Genomic DNA, 20513 nt, shown 5'->3' with positions numbered 1-20513 from the left:
CTAGCAGACGAAGATAGACGCAAACTATCCCGAGAAAACCTACTTACAAAGTTCCTAGAACATCTACATCTACATTTATACTCCACTAGCCACCAAACGGTGTGTGGCGGAGGGAACAATTCGCGCCAAAGCCATAATTCCCCCCCTCTGTTCCACTCGCGGATCGCGCGAGAGAAAAACGACTGTCTGAACGCCTCAGATCGAGCCCTAATTACTCTTATCTTTGAATGGTCATCGGTGAGCGATTTGAAAGTTGATGGTAATGATATATGCTCTACATCCTCGGCGAAGATCGGATTTTGGAATTTAGTGAGCAGCCCCTTCCGTTCAGCGCGTCGTCTATCTGCAAGTGTGTCCCACTTCCAACTTTCAATGAGATTTGGACCTTCTCAATCTCTTGAATCAGACTCAACTGGTAAGGGTCCCATACAGACGAACAATACTCTAAGACTGGACGAACTAACGTATTGTAAGCAATTTCCTTTGATGAAGGACTGCATCGCTTCAGGATTCTACCAATAAACCGCAATCTAGAGTTCGCCTTGCCCATTACTTGTTTAATCTGATCAATCCATATGAGATCATTTCGAATAGTCACTCCCAGATACTTGACGGATGTTACCGCTTCCAAAGACTGGGCATTTATTTTGTACTCGTACATTAATAGGGATTTTCGCCTTGTTATAAGCAGTGGGTTACACTTACTAATATTGTGAGATAACTGCCAGTCATTACACCACGCATTCATTTTCTGCAAATCCTCATTGATTTGTTCACAACTTTCGTGTGATACTACTTTCCTGTAGACTACAGCATCAACGGCAAACAGTCTAATGCTGCTGTCAACAAGCTTTAAATGATGATTGCAGGAATATACTACAGTCTCGTGCATATCGTTCCAGTAGGGTTCGTGAGGATTAAATTTCTATCCGCGCTCCTTACCTGAATGAAACGGGGAGACAGGTATTATTACTGGTACAACGGGAATTGCCTTCTGCCATGCGCTTCACAGTGGTTTGCATCGTGTGGATAGAGATATACGTGTAGATGGAACTGTAGACTTCAATTTTGTTGCAGTTCTGTTCAGAAATAATTAAGTATAATTTACTGTTAACCTGGGTGGCAGGACCGTACATTGCTCTTGGGATTTTCTGCTGATGTCTGTTTATTTGTGTAATGATTTGCATGCGCAAGCAGCTGGCTCTGCCGAAGATTTCGCGTGACTTACGACGCCTTACTTTCGTAGAAGAACGCGAAGGGATACCACGTCGAGCTATAAGCATTTATGAGCTCTGAGATTTCAAGAGAGATCTTGCAGTGCAACATTCGTCATTGTCTACAAATGGTGGACTGTGAAACGATAAAAGTCCTCAATAGCAATACGATCATTGAGTGTTCGTCAGTAGACCTGCTCAGAGGAGACAGTTAACTGAAGTCAGAGTTTCTAAGCATAGACACCCTTCCTGGTGTCTCCGGTACAACCGCAGGTAATTGTGGGCTAATTGGAGGCTAGCTGGCAGACACCCAAGAGGCAGTCATTTGACCTGGCCAGAGGATTTTCAGATACAAACATATATTTATTTTTGAGTCATCTGACTGGTTCGGTGCGATCCACGACGCATTCGTCTCTTGCGATAAACTGTTAACCTCAGAGTAGCATTTGAACACTAAATTCTCAATTATTTGTTGGATGTATTCCACTCTCAATCTTCCCCACCAGTTTTTGCAACCTACAGCTCTCTCTCATGACCATGGAAGTTATTTTCTTATATCTTCCTGTCAATGTTTTTGCAAGACGTACGTAGGAGAAAGCAAATTACTGGCTGACTCTGTCTAGAAAGTACGCTCTCTGGACTTTAACAGAAACACTTCTCTTGCACTGGCGGCCAATGGATTTAGCTGAGCGTCTCTGTGACACTTTTGCAGTAGCTAAATGAACCTGTAACGAAACGTGCTGTTCTTCTTTGAAACTTTCCAATTTGTATTTCTTCTATCAGTTCTATCTCGTACGTATTAAGCAGTGGTCAAGCCAGCGTTTTATTAGCTACTCCCTTTGCTGTTGGACTACATTTCTTGAGGTTTCTTCCAATAACTCTCAGTCTGGCATCTGTCTTTCCCGCGATTAATTTAGTGTGGTCGATCCACTTCAGATCGCTCCATAACCATACTCCTAGGTATTTTATGCAAGTGACTGCTTCCAGTGATTGTTCTGTAGTCGTTTAGTAATGCAGTAAAGAATCTTTCTGTCTATGTACTCGCAAAACATTCTTTTTGTTTATGTTAGGGACCAATTGCATGTCTCTGGACCAAGCAACGATCCACTGCAGGTTTTTCTGTTTCGCTACAATTTTCTGGCGTTGCGAGCTCTCTGTTCACAATAGCATCATCCGCGGAAAGCTTCATGGAACTTTCTATGTTACTGACTAAGTCATTTATTTATATTATGGAAAGCAGAGATCCCATAATACTCCTTTGAGCACGCCGTCGGTTACTTTTTCGTCTGAAGACTTGCCTCCATTCAGACTGACATGCTGTGTTCTGTCTGCTAGAAAGTCTTCAGTCCACACAGTTGTCCTCATATTCCGTACGCTTCTATTTGAGTCATTGAGCGGAGACGTGGAACTCTATCGAACACATTCCGAAAGTCACGGAATCTACGTAGTAGCCTGTATCTACTGGGTCTCGTGAACAAACAGAGCGAGCTGGGTTTTACATGATCATTATTTTTGGAAACGTACAGAGGAGGTTTTCAGTCTCCAGAAATGTCATAATACGCGAATGTAAAACATGTTCCAAAATTCTACAACAGAGCGACGTCAGAGATATAGATCTATAGTTTTACAAATCAGTTCGACGACTATTCTTCAAAACTAGAATGAGCTGTGCTTTACTCCAATCGTTAGGCTATTCAGTGTAGAATGAAATCGATATCCAATTTGGTCCAGTTGCCTTTCCTCTGTAGAGCAATTTCAGTTGTCTTTCTATCCTTTGGTCACTTATTGCGATATATTTTATTTTGACGTTCGAACGGCGATTCAAGGCAAGAACTACGGTGCGATCTTTCTTTTTGAAACATTTTTGTAGGAAGAGGTTTACTATTGGGTATTTTTTCGTCCTCTTTTTCAACGCCATTACGATCGCAAAGGGTCTGGGTAGACGGCTTCGACCCGTTTACTGGTTTAATATTATGACCAAAACTTATTAGGACATATTTTGAGGTCGGTAGGTCAAATTTCACTTTCAAATTCGTTGAACGCTTCACATGTAACGCTTCTTACGCTAATTTTGGTTGCTCTTAGTGTTTTCTGTCTGTGATGTTTTGGCTACATTTAAATTTTCAGTGAAGCTCTCTTTGATTTCCTTGCAGATTTCTAACACAGTTGACGAGCCACGATGGGTCTTTTCCATCCTTCACAAATTTGCTCGGCACATAGCTGTCTAAAGCGTATTGTACGATGATTTTAAACTTCGCCCGTTGATGCTCAGTATTTTCAGTGCAGGAGATTTTCGTGTTAAGCCTGTCAGGTATTCTGAAATCCATTGCATGTCGCCTCTTGATAAACGGAAAGATCTCCCTCCCTTTCTTTGTATTCCTATTTCCAGCCGTATTCAGTGATGCTATAATGACTTATGATCACTGTTCTTTGGTCCACGTTGACTGAGTCGAAAACTTCGGGTCTGTTTGTCACCAGCAGGTCTAAAACATTATCTTTGGGAGCCGGTTCTCCGATTAACTGCTGAAAAAAAAAATTGCGGATACAGCATTTAGAACAATTTCACTTCATTTTCTATCCCTGCTACCCTCCCAATCCCTAGAGTGAGTCTATACCTGACAAAATAACAACATGACAAGGGAATTTACTCGAAACATTCTCCAAGTTTCCCCTCAGATATTCCGACACGACTGCTGCTGACGAAGGGGGCCTGTAAAATCATCTAACGGCCAAGTTTGATCCACTTTGAAATGTTTCTACCCTCGTCGACTCTGTGGAGAACCTCTTCATTCCTCATCTTATCAACCCGCATAACTTTCTACAACGTTCTGTAGCGCCACATCTCAAACGTTTCGGTTCTCTTCTTTTCCTGATATCCCGCAGTCCGTAACTCACTACCACACCATGCTATGCTTCTAATGCACGGTCTCAGAAATTTATTACTCTCTTAAAGGCCGATTTTTTATGTTTCTTTTGGCGGAGTGTGCCCTCTATGCTTAAGCTTATCTGCTTTTTACGGCCTGCTTGCTTCGTCCATCAGATTTATTTTGCTTACAAGGTAGCAAAATGCGTTAACTGCGTCAACTTCTTGATCCCAAATGTCGATCTGAAGTTTTTCCTATAATTTAATTTCTGCCTCTCTATTACTTTCGTTTTTCTTCGGTTTTCTCTCAATGCATATTCTCAGCATACTGTACATTAAATTGAACACGTCCTTTAATTCTTCACTTTCAATATGGATAGCAATGCCATTAGCGAATCTTATGACTGATATCGTTTCACCTTGAATTTTATTCTCACTTTTGAAACTTTCTTTTATTTCCGTCACTGCAATTTCGATGTGTAGTTTGGCAAGTAGGCGCTAATGCCTGAGGCTACATTCCGCATCGAGGACAATCTCTCAGTGACCAGCACTGCAGGTAAGTGGTTTATTGAACCTCAGAAGACGGAAACCAGTCACAAAGCCTTCGATCCCATTATCAATTGGAGCTTAGGTACAGCAACGTGGCACGAGGTCGCATGATCTCACAATTAAAACGATGGACAGGTCCGTCTCGAGAAAAGCTGCTACGCAGAATTGAACAAGAGAACTCGCACGTTGTTCGTTTCGTTAAGTGCTATACAAGTAGCAGACCACGCAGTAGGCAATGCGAGAATGTATAAGTAGGGTAAGCGCGGTGAGCCACTGGTGTGTTACGGTGGCCTTGGTTTAGGTAGGAGCTCACTGTTCACGGGGCGACTTGTGAGCGAACCCTTCGAATACGTGCCAGAGTAAGCAGGATCGAGTGCGTTCCACACTACTTTTTGCAGGAACTGATGTAATCGTTACACAGTGGTGCTGTGAAGGAGACCATAAACGAGGCTATCGATTTGTCGATCGCTGTAGCGCTGAGGTTTACGGATGTGATAATGGCAGAAGAATCCCGGTTGTAGCGAAACTCATTACGGGAATGTTTTTGTGGTTGTGTAACGTGCGAAATATTTGTGACAAGGATGAATATGAATGTTATTGCTAATCGTTTCACTTGCAACGATCTAAGCTGTCCTCTAAAATTCCTACCTAACCACACACTCGGAAATCATCACATATTCGGAAATGGACAGCTAAATACTTATGTCATTCTTTGTTCTATAATCAGACGAAAATGTTAAATAAGATTGGATATTGCTGAACGTACTGGTATTACATCCATAAAAAAAGTCCCAGAACGTGTTAACAACGCTAATATGGGAAAAAATGTCAATTTGTAGCAATACACGAACCTATCACCTCTGAATACCATGACGTTATTTATTACGCTACAGATTAATCGTACGAGTTCTGTTTCTCGTAGCGATTAATGTAATATCTGATGAAGCCTTATATCTTCCATGCTTTATTAACTGATATTTAAGGATACGGGTGGCTTGTCTGTGCACATCTTCAGTTGATCCAAATGCACACGCTTCACACACGCTCGCAAAAGTCTATAGTTGGAAGCGCACTAGTGGCGTCACGACTGCAAAAAGTAGTGTGAAGTCTACTCGACCCAAGAAAGCAAACACAGTGGCGATGCGCAGACAGCGGTCGCCCGACGGTATGATGGAGGTTAAAGGTACAGTCTGGCATTAAGGTAATGAAAAAATGCAGGCACAAACGTCATGTTTAGCAATGGCTGCTTCGAGAAGATGTGTGGAAATTTTTTGAAAGGAGCTGGTGTCGGCTCTCCCTGCGCTGTCTCCTACTCGGAGCCAGTGATTTCCGCTTTCTCCGCTGGAGGTGGGTGACGCTGGGAGTCCAACGCCGTGGCCTCTCGTGTGACGTGTCGTCTAAATGTAGGGAAACAAAGGAAGCTGGCGGAAGGTACAAATAGCCCCCTCCCCTGCGCCTTAGCGCAATTACATAAGCCTGCAAAGGCACACAAATGGTTCAAATGGCTCTAAGCACTATGGAACTTAACATCTGAGGTCATCAGTCCCCTAGAACTTAGAACTACTTAAACCTAACTAACCTAAGGACATCACACACATCCATGCCCGAGGCAGGATTCGAACCTGCGACCGTAGCAGCAGCGCAGTTCCGGACTGATGCGCCTAGAACCGCTCGGCCACAGCGGCCGGCAGAGACACACAGAAAACTTGGTTAGAGTGTACCAGAATAACATGGCCGGTAGATGCGCAGTTGGGTGGCCAAGCATGGGGAAAGGGGTAGTGGAGAGGGACTACAGGAGCGCCGTCATCGCGCTGGAAGGGAAATTCCGAGCACTGCAGAGGAAATGCCGTTGTAAACCACGGTTAACATTTTTTGTAAATATTAAGTGGAGTCCCGCCTACAATTGCATGGTGGCCATCCGAAAAGACCTGTTGTCATCTCCGCTGTGGTTAGTATCTAAAAAGAATTCCACCGAAAATGCAACAAAAGCAGCGATTTGTTTTCACCCGACTTGTTAAACACTTTCACGAAAGTGCCACGAGTGACCGTTGATTGTGATCTATAAGTCTACTGCTGCCCTGTTAAAATTTTCTTCTTTTGCCAAACAACAGTGGAGTTTACGCAATGTCACCTGACTAACATATGGTGCAGGCGCAAATGCGTGAGAATCCTGAAAGAGTGGTTCATCAAGTTTATCAAGTGAGGAAATGAGAACAAGTGAGGTGAGTAACATGAAAAAGCTCATCCTCGGTACCGTAATAATAGCGTAAGGTCTTCACTTACGTTTTACCAAAACCCACAGCACTTCTCGATTCACTAGCTAACTATGGTCCTTAAGGATTACATTAGTTCACAGAAGAAGTCAGCTGTTAGTGGAATACTAGGGAAGAAGTTGAAATTTTGCATGTTTTCAGTATGGCAAAACAATCTCCCCTTTGTATGCGAAAATCTTGTTTCGACGTCTGAAACCGTTTATGAGATATGTGGAATGGATAATTCATTCTGGCTTTGTCACGATGTACATGATTGCAAATGAGTATGGTACATAAAATCAATTTTTTCAAGAATGGTGACCTCCACCGAAATCTAAAGAAAAAAAATTCAATATGTTAGCTAATTCTGCTTTTGTTGCATGTTACATAATGTGATCTAATATGCACCAAACGCAAAATCGTTGTTGCCCCTAGTTTTCATTGCAAACCTTAACGAATTTTGGGCAGTATCTTTTTTTATTTTGTTTTATTTTGTGGTAAGCTTTTATGGGACCAAACTGCTGAGGTCATTAACTTACGCTAAGGACGACACACACACTCATGCCCCAGGGAGGACTCGAACCTCCGACACGGGGAGCCGCGCGGGCCGTAAGAAGACGCCCTACACCGTGCGGCTACCACGCACGGCGGCAGTTTCTTATTTGAATGCAAATATCAGAACTATTACCATTAACGTAATGATGGGAACTTCATCATGAAGCTGACATACAAAGCTATAATTAATGAAAAATCAATTTTTTTTTATTTTCTGTAAAAATGCATGCGGAAGATTTCAGGGCGTGCGCCTTGATTCCGTCAACGCAGTGCGTCGTCAGCTGGCAGAAAGCTGGCAAACAATGGCCGCCTCCACTTCTGTACAAACAAATCAACTCACCAAGCACTTTGGACGAGAATTCGTTTTTGCACATAGGCCACTGTATCCTGTGTGGACTCTGCCTGGCCAGACAGGTAGAGCAGTACGCGTAGAATGTAGTGCACCTGCAGATGTAATTGCCTGTCACTTCTAGAAAAGCCCATTGGTGGTAAAAAATAATAAAAAATAAACATAATTTCTTCACTTGTTGCAAACCCATAATATCCCTCATTTCACGAGCTATTGATGACCTTTAAAATAATACAGTAACCCATTAAAAATATTTTGAAGTTGCTTTGTATCACAGTAGATGCAGAATTTTGTGTATTAACGACACGACAAAATACTCTCCATTCTTGGTGCAATCATTCCCCGAAATTCCGTTTAGAAATCTTAAACTGTTTATGAGATATGTGGATGTCATGAACAGGTAGTCTGACCACGCTGTTTGTGCATGGCGGTGGAAGTGTGTGCGCTACACACAATTCATTTTTTCTAGATTGGAGACGGATATAGATGCCTCCAGTTTAAAAAAATTCAGTACCTTAATTACATTTTGCATGCAGCAATAAACGATCTAATTTACACAGAGCACGAAATATAAAATCATAACGACTCATTTACTCCTATGCAAAATATGTGAATTTTGTGCAGTGGATTACTTAATTTCGAGATATCACAATAGCTATGACCATTATGAAAAAAAGAGTATTATACATTCCTTTGAGAAAAATTGCGAAGCAGTTTGCGTGCAATAGCCGTCATTACATTACTGTGGCCAGTTGTCCACCTGCTTCTCTACACAGTCGCCGCTCCGACTTAGACACTGTCATAGCACTGTACCAACTTCCAAACATCCTCGTTGTAGAAGACAGCCGCCTGTGCTTTACTTCACTTCTTTACGTTTGTCTGCAGTTTGTTGTTTGTACCAACATAGACTCCAAGTGAACAGAAATGAACCTCAGAGGGAGCTAAGTCCAGGCTGCACATGGTGATCAAACACTTCCATAGAAAACACTGCAGGCGCAAGCTCGTTGTCCCCCCGGGGTAGGGCTGTGAATTGCCATCAAGAAGAAAATGCAATACAGGCACGTTATGTGTTGTTGCATGAAATTAGGCGAAATGTCGCAGTGGTCACCCATAGCTGGCAGGAGGCACTATTGTTCCAGGCATCTGCACATACTCACTGTCTGCTCAGATCTGAAAAGAGTCAAGTGACGCTATCGAAGGGCATAAAACATACTATATACAACACATCTGTGCAAAGCGTTATCGGATTTTTACTGCTGTTTCCCTTTGGCGACCTATCGGACCTTACTTTCTAAATAGCCCTCGTATAGGACCCTATGCAATAGGTGTATATTGACAAGGAACAACGCTTCAGCTCTTGAAGAAAGATATTTGGAAGTGTACTGGAGGTACGAATTAAAAAACGTCCTCAGTCACAACTTTTCGTTTTTTATTAAGTGCACGATGCATTTCGGACCCTGTGGGATCAGGTGTAATTTGTCTTAATAAATGCTTTATATTTTCTCTTGAATGAGGTGAAATGCATATTCCTGTCACGAAAATGTTTGATGTTAGGTTATGAATTTCGTAAGTCAAACGCGGAAAATATGTGCGACATAGTGGAAAAGATGAACACAAAATCCAAGAAAAGTGTTTTTATCGTTTTAGCACCATCATACATGCTTTTATGCATCGTTTTCGTACATGTCACTTCATTCAAGAGGCATATTTGCATACACATGTTCGCAAACACTTCACCGATGTTTTTGTACATGGTGTGGTCAAAGATGAATTTATTCGTAGTGCTAAAGATATAATTATTAGACAATTGACATATGTAAGAAATAACTTTAGAATACGTCTTTTAAATTACTGAAATAACTGAGGCTTGCGAAATCTGTTTCTTCATTTCATATATATTCTGGTTTTTTGATTTTGTGGAGGTATATCTCCAGTTGCTCTAACAGATAGAAGTGTGCATTGTTAGAAGAACTTGTACCGAAAACAGCAGCGCTCTCCTTGGAGCTGAACCACGTGCAATATTTCAAAAGCGTATGGAACCTTCTATACCTAAATCTACATCTACATCTGCATCTACATTTATATTCTGCAAGCAACAGAGTATGCTTTGTGTACTGTCACTTCCCCATTTTTATTTTCCTGTTCCAGTCATGTAATGTTTGCAGGAAAAATGATTGCTGCGAGTGGGCTCCAATAACTCTGATATTATCTTCATGTTCTTCTTGGGAGATATACGTCGGGGGAGACAACATCTTGACTGACTCTTATAGAATGTATGCTCTTGGAACTTAAATATCAGACTGCAGAATGTCTCTCTTGCAGCATCTGACACTTTCGAACTTACTGCATGAACTTGTAGTGAAATGTGCTGTGCCGCACGAAGTAGCCGCACGGTCTTGGGCGCCTTCTCACGGGTCACGCGTCTCACCCCGTCGGAGGTTCGAGTCCTCCCGCGGGCATGGGTGTGTGTGATGTCATTAGCGTAAGTTAGTTTAAGTTAGTTTAATTTGTGTGTAAACCTAGGGACCGAAGGCCTCAACGGTTTGTTCCCATAGAACTTCACCATATATATATATATATATATATATATAGGGTGTCCCAGCTATCTTGTCCACCCAAAATATCTCTGGAACAATAACAGCTATTGGAAAACGACTTTAACCGGTATCAATGTAGGGCTGGGGCCCATGAATGTACATATTTGGAAACATTCTTAAACGAAAGCATATGTGTTTTTTAACACAAACTTATGTTTTTTTAAATGGACCTCCTATATTTTTTCTTCAGCAATCCATACCATGACAAAGCACATACAGAATGGCGTTAATTGCATCGCAATATTCCTATTACATCCCGAGATATTGAGACGCGAAGCTGACGCTTGAAACACCCGACATGCGCTGCTAGTGCACGTCCTGAGGCTCAGGCGTCAACCGCAGGCTGCCCGTAATTGCGATGTGATTGACATGTGTAATCACACTTCCACAGTTATCAAGAGGTCCGAAACGAATAATACGGTCTGCTGCCATCCTGCATTAACGTCGTACATTCCAGCAGGTAGTTATCCCATAGGCTAGGGGTGATGCGGTTCTGTAACATATCTGTGTACCGCAACGTTAGTCACAAAGTTAACTTCGCTTATCGTTAATCCGTTACTAAAAAGGTAATGCCGTTCAACGTTAAAACTTTACTTTACTGTAGATCTAGCGCAAGTGACAGTTAATCATTCACTCGTAATGGTAAAATTCATGTTGATGGTTTTAGTGAAACGAGCAAGTGGACTAAAAGTTTTACCGTTGTTTAGGTCAAAAAGTTTTGATTTGGGAAGTTCAGGTAGGACATAGATGATGAATGTAAACATGTTTAACCAATTAGATATATTATCACGTAATTATCAATGTTATGTTTATCTAATGCGTTAAATGACAAGTTGGTGTAAACAAATGTTTCTTAACATCACTGTGGGTAAAATGGCCCTTTGTAGAAAATTCCACTGTGATACCAGCACTATATACTAAACATAGCGTTCACATCTCATGCTCAAAGTGATGCCCATTGGCTTTCATACATAGGATCACTCTGCGGATGAAGGATGCCCTACTTCGTGCTACTGTTTCCTCTTTGATGGCTGTACAAGCATCAATAATGCGTTGCTTCATGTCCTCTGGTGTTGTTGGTTCATGTTGGTAAACAGCATCCTTCACTTCTCCCCAAAGAAAATAATCCAGCGGTGTAAGGTCCGGAGATCGGGCAGGCCACCTAACTCGGCCACCTCGTTCAATCCACCTACCAGGGAACTTACGGTTCAGAAGTCGTCGTGCTCGTAAGGCTTTATGTGCAGGGCATCCGTCATGCTGATACCACATGACCATTCTCCGGTTCAGAGGTACGGTGTCCAAGAGAACAGGAAGATTGTGTCGTATAAATCTGGAGTATTGTCTGCCATTTTGGATGCCACTTATAAAGAAAGGTCCGATAATGGTATCTCCAATAATCCCACACCAAACATTAACTTTCCACGGACGTTGATGCTCTACCTGACCGAGCCATTTTGGATTGTCTGCGGACCAATAATGCATATTTCTCATATTGACAATTCCTTTGTTGGAGAATGATGCCTCGTCGGTAAAGAGAACATCTGCAAAAAAATTTGGATTAGTCAGAAGTTTTTGCTGAGCCCACCGACAAAATGTTACCCTATTGCGAAAGTCATTTCCATGAAGATCCTGGTGTAAATGAACATGGTAAGGATGAAATTTATGACGTTTAAGAATACGCTGTGCACTTGATTTCGACACATCAACTTCACGTTCAATTTCACGTGTGCTGATTTGAGGATTCACAGCTATGGTAGCGAGCGCAGAAACTTCAGCACGTTCATCTGTGCGTGTTCTAGGACGATGTCGAGGTCTTGGATTTAAGCTTCCCATTTCACGTAGACGAGATGTGAGACGACCAAACATCCGGCGCGAAGGCGATGGCTTGTCAGGGAATCGTCTTCTGTAGAGTCGTTCTGCCTGAACAGCATTTCGTCCACCTACAACAGGGTACAGTACAGGTATGTAGAGTAGGGTAGAAAACAGACATATTAACTTAATAATCATAATGTTCGCTAACAGTACTATCAACAAACAAGCAATCTCATAAGGTATTTCCCGACAACGTACATTCTCCATAGATCAGCAGCATTTCTACCATTTCTTCATGTGTGTACATCATACTGTACAGTATAAGTTCCACAACACAACGTTTATTCACAATGTGTACTACCTCCGTACCGTCACTAGATTACTCTGATACACGACTACACTGGCAAGCGGTGTACTGCACGCCAAAGCAACAACAAATGGGATGCTCGGAGGGTGGTGGAGTACAGGAGTTTGCATGGGTCGCAAATCATAAACAAGGTGAAGTGGTAACTGTGGCAGTAGTGGGAACTACGTTGGAGACTTGACTAGGTAGAGCCAGGCCCTGCGCGACTGGCACAATGGGTCATATAACGCATTAGATAAAACTTATTTTGGGTGTGCAGGATAAATAAGACAACCTGACGGGTGTACACCGATCTGTACTGGTTCATGTTGTGTACATAGATACGTAAAACGTGCAAGAGGGAAACCATTATGTGCTTATGAGAGTTGATGGCAGCAGACCGTATTATTCGATTCGGACCTCTTGATAAGTATGGAGGTGTGATTACACATGTCAATCACATCGCGATTACGGGCAGCATGGGGTTCACGCCTGAGCCTCAGGACGTGCGCTAGCAGCACATGTCGGGTGTTTCAAGCGTCAACTTCGCGTCTCATTATCTCGGGATGTAATGGGAATATTGCGATGCAATCAACGCCATTGTGTATGTGCTTTGTCATGCTATGGATTGCTGAAGAAAAAATATAGGAGGTCCATTTAAAAAAAACATAAGTTTGTGTTAAAAAACACATATGCTTTCGTTTTAGAATGTTTCCAAATATGTACATTCATGGGCCCCAGCCCTACATTGATACCGGTGAAAGTCGTTTTCCAATAGCTGTTGTTGTTCCAGGTATATATATATATATATATATATATATATATATATATATATATATATAAAACTAACTGAAATGTGCTGCTCTTATTTCGATTTATCTCTATTTCATCTATTTGGTGCAGACTCCAGGCTGACAAGAAATATCCATGTGTTGGTCCAACGAGTGCTTTACAAGCTTCTTCACTGAAGAACTAAATTTCCTTCCAATGAATCTGTCTGGCATCTACCTGCCTTCACTAAATTATATGTGGTCGTTCCACTTCGCATCGTTCTGTATGCACACCCGTACGTATTTTATTGAACATAATTGCTTCTTCTGGTGCAAATTTACATTTTATCACTGGTTCGACAGCTGTATTCGCTTTGTGAGTTTTCGGTATGGATGTACTTAAGTTGATCTCAATTGTTATTAATATTCTTTGTTATTGTGTAAAAGCAGATCTGAAGTTTCTTGAAGCAGTGACATGTTTCTTTGGGATCGCCGGGTTTCGTGCCACTGTTAGTTTTACTACCATTAGCTTTGGCAATGCAGCAGAGAGCAGTAATTCCTGGGTTTGCAACAGGTTCGAGGCCACGAGATCGCCCTGGTGGGGAACCCTGGGGCGGCGCTGGGCCTGGAGTGGTCCGGCGGCTCGTACCCCAGCCCGCCCCTGCTGGTGGACCTGGGGGAGGACCTGCTGCTGGACTGCGACCCCTGCTCCCCGGCCAGCCGCGTCGCCCTGCAGCTGCGCTGCTGGCTGCTCCGCCAGATGTCCAAGTGAGTCAGCCCCTCCCAGTCTTGGGACCTCATTCAGTGTGCGGCTTGTGTAGTACGCTGCCGCGAGCAGTGTTTCCTTTCGGGCACCGAGCTACAAGACAGCTACTACTGGAGTGGTGTGCAAGTTAGAAATCGAGAGCGTGATGCATTCGGTGGAGATGGAGACGGAGAGTACTTTCCGGCAGCTTCAGTGTGTACACTGTGTCCCACTGCAGATCTACACCAAAACAAAAATCAAGACTACTTATGCAAGAGGGTTTCACAAAGCGCAGGCTACAGACAGATGCGCTACAGAGGGTGGATAAAAATATGGTAGCATCACAAACACAGCACGCTACTTAACTAATAAGGTGTAGGAAACACTAACTAAACCAAAATTCAACCATAATTATTGAAAGTGCTCTGCTGAGCACTGACTACTGACAGATGCGCTACAGCGGGTGGAGGAAAATATTATATATGACTATATGTTACGATGGCTTCACTACAAAGCCTTTGATAACAGTTTGTACTTCAGATAAAATTTTACTTTTGGCATACGTCATTTCTTGGTCTCCAGACTGAAGAGCATGTTATATTTTTGTATTCAACAGACTACAGTTCGATAGTTTAACCTTTGAGAAGGATTCCTTCTTCTTGGTATGTGCTTGGCAGACAGATATCTGCGAAGGTATACCACAGGCAAATTCAGTACATGGATATGCGTAGCAGCGTCACCCTACCTCTGTATTTGCTAACAGCGAAACACATTACCTCGGTTAATACGGTGTAGGAAAACGATTGGATTCCAATCCTGTTTCCATTTGTCTCGGAAAGGACAAGTACAGTTACTGTCTGGTTTTCAAGGGAATCTTACACCATTCTTCTTGCAAAATAACGACACGTTCAGTCAGCGATGTCGGAGGTGGATAGCGATCATTACTCTCCAAAGTAGAAACTAGGGCTCAACAATATTGAGATGTGATTGTGCTGGCCAGAAGGGATACGACAATTCACTCTCGTATTCACAAAACAGTCGTGGATGATAAAAGCTATGTGGACAGGGGCCTATCATCTTAGAACACACTGTTAGTACTGGGGAACTGATGTTGCACCCTGGGATGCACCTGATCAGCTAAATGGTCGTATAAACCTTGGCAAAATTGCGTCCTTGCAGAGTAACTATGGGCCTCTTGGAATAACACGATATAATTGTCCAAATCATCACCGAATCCCCGCCATCTATCATGTTTTGGAAGTAAACTTGGCCAAAATATGTGAACACTGTGAAAAAAGACTCATCCGACCAAATAACTTTCTTCCGTCGCTCCAGAGCCCACGTTTTAGGACTGGCAACATGATTTTCTTTCACAGTTTTGTGTTTTTGAGTTCCAGCTTCCCCTGTAATTTCCTGCTTATGGAGTTCCCTTCGTGTTGTTTTGGTGCTGCAAGGGCTCGCAGGGATCTTCGTCTATTGTCCTCTTATTCTTCGTTACAATCCTCTTCTGAGACCGTCACGATCACTCAACACACTGTTTCGACCACATTGTGACTTAGCAGACAATGTTTTTCCGGTTTCTCCGCACGTGATATAAATCTGCGACACGACGCCTCTCGAAAGCACCCACAATTTTACCGCATTCTTATTCACTTGTCTGCGACCTAATGGACTCCCGACTTCACAAAACTACGTTGTGAAAACGACTGACATTTCCAACGCATTTAGGACATTGCCCATGTGCCGTTCGTGGTCAAATACGACAGCGCAACCTGCAGGCTCAGCTAGCATCTGAATTTGTGTTGAAGCGTACATTTGTCGCGGCGTATCCGTTTTTTTGTCCAACCGGTGTGACACTACTCGCTGGCATGCCGCATGATGCAGTGCCCCGCATTGCTTCACTCCTCCCCAACACCTGCTCTCTTGAGTAACCAACTGTTTCATTTGCATTTACATCTACATACATACTCCGCAATCCCCATACGGTGCGTGACGGATGGTACCTCGTACCACAACTAGGATCTTCTCTCTCTGTCCCACTCCCAAACAGAACGAGGGAAAAATGACTGCCTATATGTCTCTGTAAGAGCCCTAATCTCTCTTATCTTATCTTTGTGGTCTTTCAGCGAAATATAAGTTGGCGGAAGTAAAATTGTACTGCAGTCAGCCTCAAATGCTGGTTCTCTAAATTTCCTCAGTAGCGATTCACGAAAAGAGCGCCTCCTTTCCTCCAGAGACTCCCACCCGAGTTCCTGAAGCATTTCCGTAACACTCGCGTGATGATCAAACCTACCAGTAACAAATCTAGCAGCCCGCCTCTGAATTGCTTCTTTGTCCTTCCTCAATCCGACCTGATAGGGATCCCAAACGCTCGAGCAGTACTCAAGAATAAGGCGTTTCAAGGCTGGTGTAGGCGATACTCTCCCGACTGAAAAGCATGTTATATTTTTGTATTCAACAGACTACAGTTCGATAGTTTAACCTTTTAGAAGGATTCCTTTTTCTTGGTATGTGCTTGGCAGACAGAAATCTGCGAAGGTCTAACATATGCAAATTCAGTACACGGATATGCGTAGCAGCGTCGCCCTCCTGTTGTATTTGCTAACAGTAAATGTGCAAATGGGTGCCTGTGACATGGTAGCTAAAGTGCATATCCAATGAATAGTACGGGAAGCAATTAGCGACTTATCTCACGCCCTTTCCGGATCCACACTGTGGTGGACCATACCGAGTCTCCCTTATGTAACGTTACGTCTGCAAATGCGAAAGTGCTTTGTGGCAAAGACGAGGCAGCTACAGCTGTGACATTGCGACTCTGCGAGAGAAAAAAAGTAATTCTGATGTAACTCAACCGGAAAATGGAAGTGTGGTGAGGGCATACAGTTCCCGCTCATCAGATTCTCAGTGAAGGTCGTAGCGTCCGACAGTGGAACACTTGTTTCTTTGACTAATGCTCATGTTCACGGTAGGAATTCACTTTGTTGAGTTAGAAGTAATATTCACCAATCTGCGAAATTCAACGTAAATTATTCACTACAACATTTAAAACTGAGTTACAAATCATGTTCTACGTCTTTTACTAGAAGTAGAAAAATATTATTTTTTCCCCTCCTGTGTACGAACAATTACAACTGTACTTTGTCACTGCAACGGGAAACCCATTCTTAAACCAAAACGTAACGCAGCACTTTAGTGGCACTGTAACTAAAATTAACGGTAACATTAATATAAGTTTCGTACATAGTTATTTTTTGCACAGTGAAGCTAAGGTCATCTAGTCTTCGACTTTACTAAGGGAAAAGGAGCACCACGTGAGTATCATTCCGTTTATCCTTCTCATCGCTGATAGGCCTACTCCAAATGGTAGACCCCATATACGGTACGTAGTGTGTAAAGCGGATCATTTAAAAAAGACGAAATAATTTATCCATGAAATGATAGATACGTGCACAAATTTGATTTCCCCAGAAAATGAAAGCAAAAAATAGATTATTTAATTTAACAAAATTAGCATAATTCATAATAGTGGTATTTACCAACAAGAAAGCATCATGTAAATCGACGGTAACAAAAACGAAATCCTTGGCAACATAGCTCTAAGAAACACAGTGATCTATTAATGTTATGCCTTACTTAATAAACAAAAGGCACGAGTACTGCAGTGTTCACGTCTGCACGGTCGGATCTGCTCCACACCTGCGATTCCTGCTGTCATCAAGGAATGTTGATCTGATGATATCTCGTAGAAGATCGAAACCAGTAATATAAAAAATAGAAATTAACTACTCAATGAGATGACGTCTGTGTCACGTTTGTAAGCTACATTTTTCCTAGACATTTGGGTCTGCAGCGTTGATAAATGAAAGTCGAATAACGAAAGATTTCTGAGTAATATAAAATAAATATGAGTAAAACAATAAGTTACATATATATTGTCGCAGAAAAAGCTGAGTAGCACAGCCGCCGTAGTGTAGTGGTTATGATACTAGACTGTTGCACGGGGGGTAGTGAGTTCAAAACTCACCTGAACTGTAAAATTTCTCTATTCTGTTCGAGTACATTCTAGAAGTACACACAAATGGCAAGAATCATTGTACTGGAATATTCTGTATGTGTTCTGGCTGGAGGCAGATCGCTCCGCGCTCTTGTCTGTGCAAGTGCTGAATAACCCTTCGTAAAGTTAGTGTTCGTTATTCATCTAATTACACCTTCTTCTACGTGACATTATTCTGGTGGAGACGCTGGGTATTGGAACTTGTGATAGCGCACATAACGACGACACAGTGGCTCCCATCAGGCCATGACAGAGCCATCGTTTGCGTGGCGAGAAACCCGAATTCGAGCCACATTCAACAGATCGCAACCTCCCGGAGACAGAAGAAGAAGAGAACTTACGATGACAGCAACTGTGACACCATGAGACATCCTTCCAGGGTCTCTGGTGACGATGGCCAAGATCCAAACAAGTGGATGAAGGTATATGAGCATATAGCCAAATTTAACAAATAGGATGACACCGCGTGTTTGGCTGACGTATTTTTCTACTTTGTGGGCACTGCTAAGCAATAGTATGAGAACAAAAAAAAAGAAGTTCACAAGCTGGGAAGTATTCCAGGCGGAACTGCGCAAGTATTTCAGCGACACACGACGAAGATAAAAGGCTGAAGATAAAAATTAAAATGCAGGACACAGCGCCCAGGAGAAACGGCAGCATCCTACATTTAAGACGTCTTGCAGCTGTGTAAAATAGTGGATCCTAGAATGAAGGAGGAAGATAAGGTTGCACATCTCATGAAGGGTGTTGTTGAGGACATGTATCAAGCCTTACTCCTGAAGAAGATTTCGACAGCAAACGACTTCTTAAAGGTTGCCAGTATATCGAGACAATGCATAAAAGAAGAATTACACGAAAGAAGTTTGAAAGGCTTCTAAACGTCGTATCGATGTCTTTGATGGAGGAAAAAACTGATTTCACAGTTGTTCTTCGTCAGATAGTGTGAGAGGAAGTTCAAAACTGATTTCACAATTGTTCTTCGTCAGATAGTGAGAGAGGAAGTTCAGAAGGCACATGGATTGCACGGCGAGCACAAAACAGAGACGCTTCAAGAGGTCATAAGGGAGGATTTGGAACAGGCATTGAACCCAATCTCTCGTCCTTCATTTCCCTTTAAAACAGTAAAAACTTCCAGACCCAGGCGGAGTTACGTTCCTACAATGCCGCATGATGAACCTGTTTGGGCACAAAGGAAGACTAATGTCTGGAGGACCCAGGATAACCGATCAATATGTTTCCACTGCGGACGACCGGAACATGTGGTGCGCAATTATCGAGAAAGGCGGCGGATATTTGATGACGCCCATCCAGAAGACAGCAGACCAGTCTTAGCCGACGCCAACTCAGGGACGACGAAGATGAACAAGAAGATGTGGGTGCAGGACGACGAGGGTGACCATCTCCGCAAGCTAGCCTCTGGAGAGGACGCTCCCCAACAAGCCGATCAAGGTCTCCATCGCTGTTTATAAGCTCCAGCCGATCACCTAGCTGCCGCAATCTGGAAAACTTGGAGGTGAGGCCGCCGAAGAAAAAAATGCTCCGGCGTCGATCACTACAAAAATGATAGGAAACTACGTGGATATCTTCATGCATGGCCGACCAGCCCAAGCTCTTGTGGACTCTGGAGCGTCATATTCAGTCATTTCGGAGAAGTACCTTCGCCAGTTGCAGAAAACCATATTCGTCGACAACAAAACATATCTGCTGAAGGTGGCTAATGGGAAATATGTAAAACCTACAGGAAGAGGTGTCATTCGTGTGGGTATAAGTGGCCATACACAGCCCTTAGAATTCATCGCCTTACAAGGGTGTAGTCATGACGCCATTCTCGGGTGGGACTTTTTTAAAGCTTCTCTGGGAATTATAGATTGTTGTCACTCGAAGATTATGCTAGACGAGATGAGATACTGTGGACAGGAAGCTTAATAAGGTAACTAAAAAGACGTTTACCCTCTTCCACGAATTCATGATACACTAGATTGTCTGAAGGGGGCTAAGTTTTTCTCAACCATGGACATGTACTCAGGATACTGGCAAATCGAAGTGGATGACACTGATTGTGAGAAAACTGCGTTCATCACCCTTGAGGGTCGGTATGAGGTTAAGGTAATGCCGTTTAATTTGTGTAATGCACCAGCAACTTTTGAACGGGTGATGGATAATCTTCTAAGTCACCTAAAGAGGACGATGCGTCTTTGTTATTTAGATGACATTATAATGTTCTCAGAGACATTACATGAACACATAAAAAGACTGAGGGCGTTCTTAAGTGTCTCCAACATGCCGGACAGAAACTTAATCCAAGAAAGTGTCTCTTTGGAGCAAAAGAAATCAAAAATACACTCCTGGAAATGGAAAAAAGAACACATTGACACCGGTGTGTCAGACCCACCATACTTGCTCCGGACAC

General features: G+C 42.8%; 1 protein-coding gene across 2 annotated transcripts in view; it reads left to right on the top strand.

Moving 5' to 3' along the window:
- The window catches only part of LOC126478991 (toll-like receptor 2), a 114729-nt gene that overhangs the window by 52965 nt on the left and 41251 nt on the right, over positions 1-20513 (top strand). For both annotated transcript variants that reach the window (XM_050103746.1, XM_050103747.1), the window contains one exon: positions 13879-14072. In XM_050103746.1, coding sequence (XP_049959703.1) covers positions 13879-14072 — 194 coding nt within the window. The remainder of the gene's footprint in view (positions 1-13878; positions 14073-20513) is intronic.

The sequence above is a fragment of the Schistocerca serialis genome, chromosome 1 (assembly GCF_023864345.2).
Source record: "Schistocerca serialis cubense isolate TAMUIC-IGC-003099 chromosome 1, iqSchSeri2.2, whole genome shotgun sequence".
Classification (NCBI taxonomy): domain Eukaryota; kingdom Metazoa; phylum Arthropoda; class Insecta; order Orthoptera; family Acrididae; genus Schistocerca; species Schistocerca serialis.
This window is presented reverse-complemented; position numbering and strand designations above follow the sequence as displayed.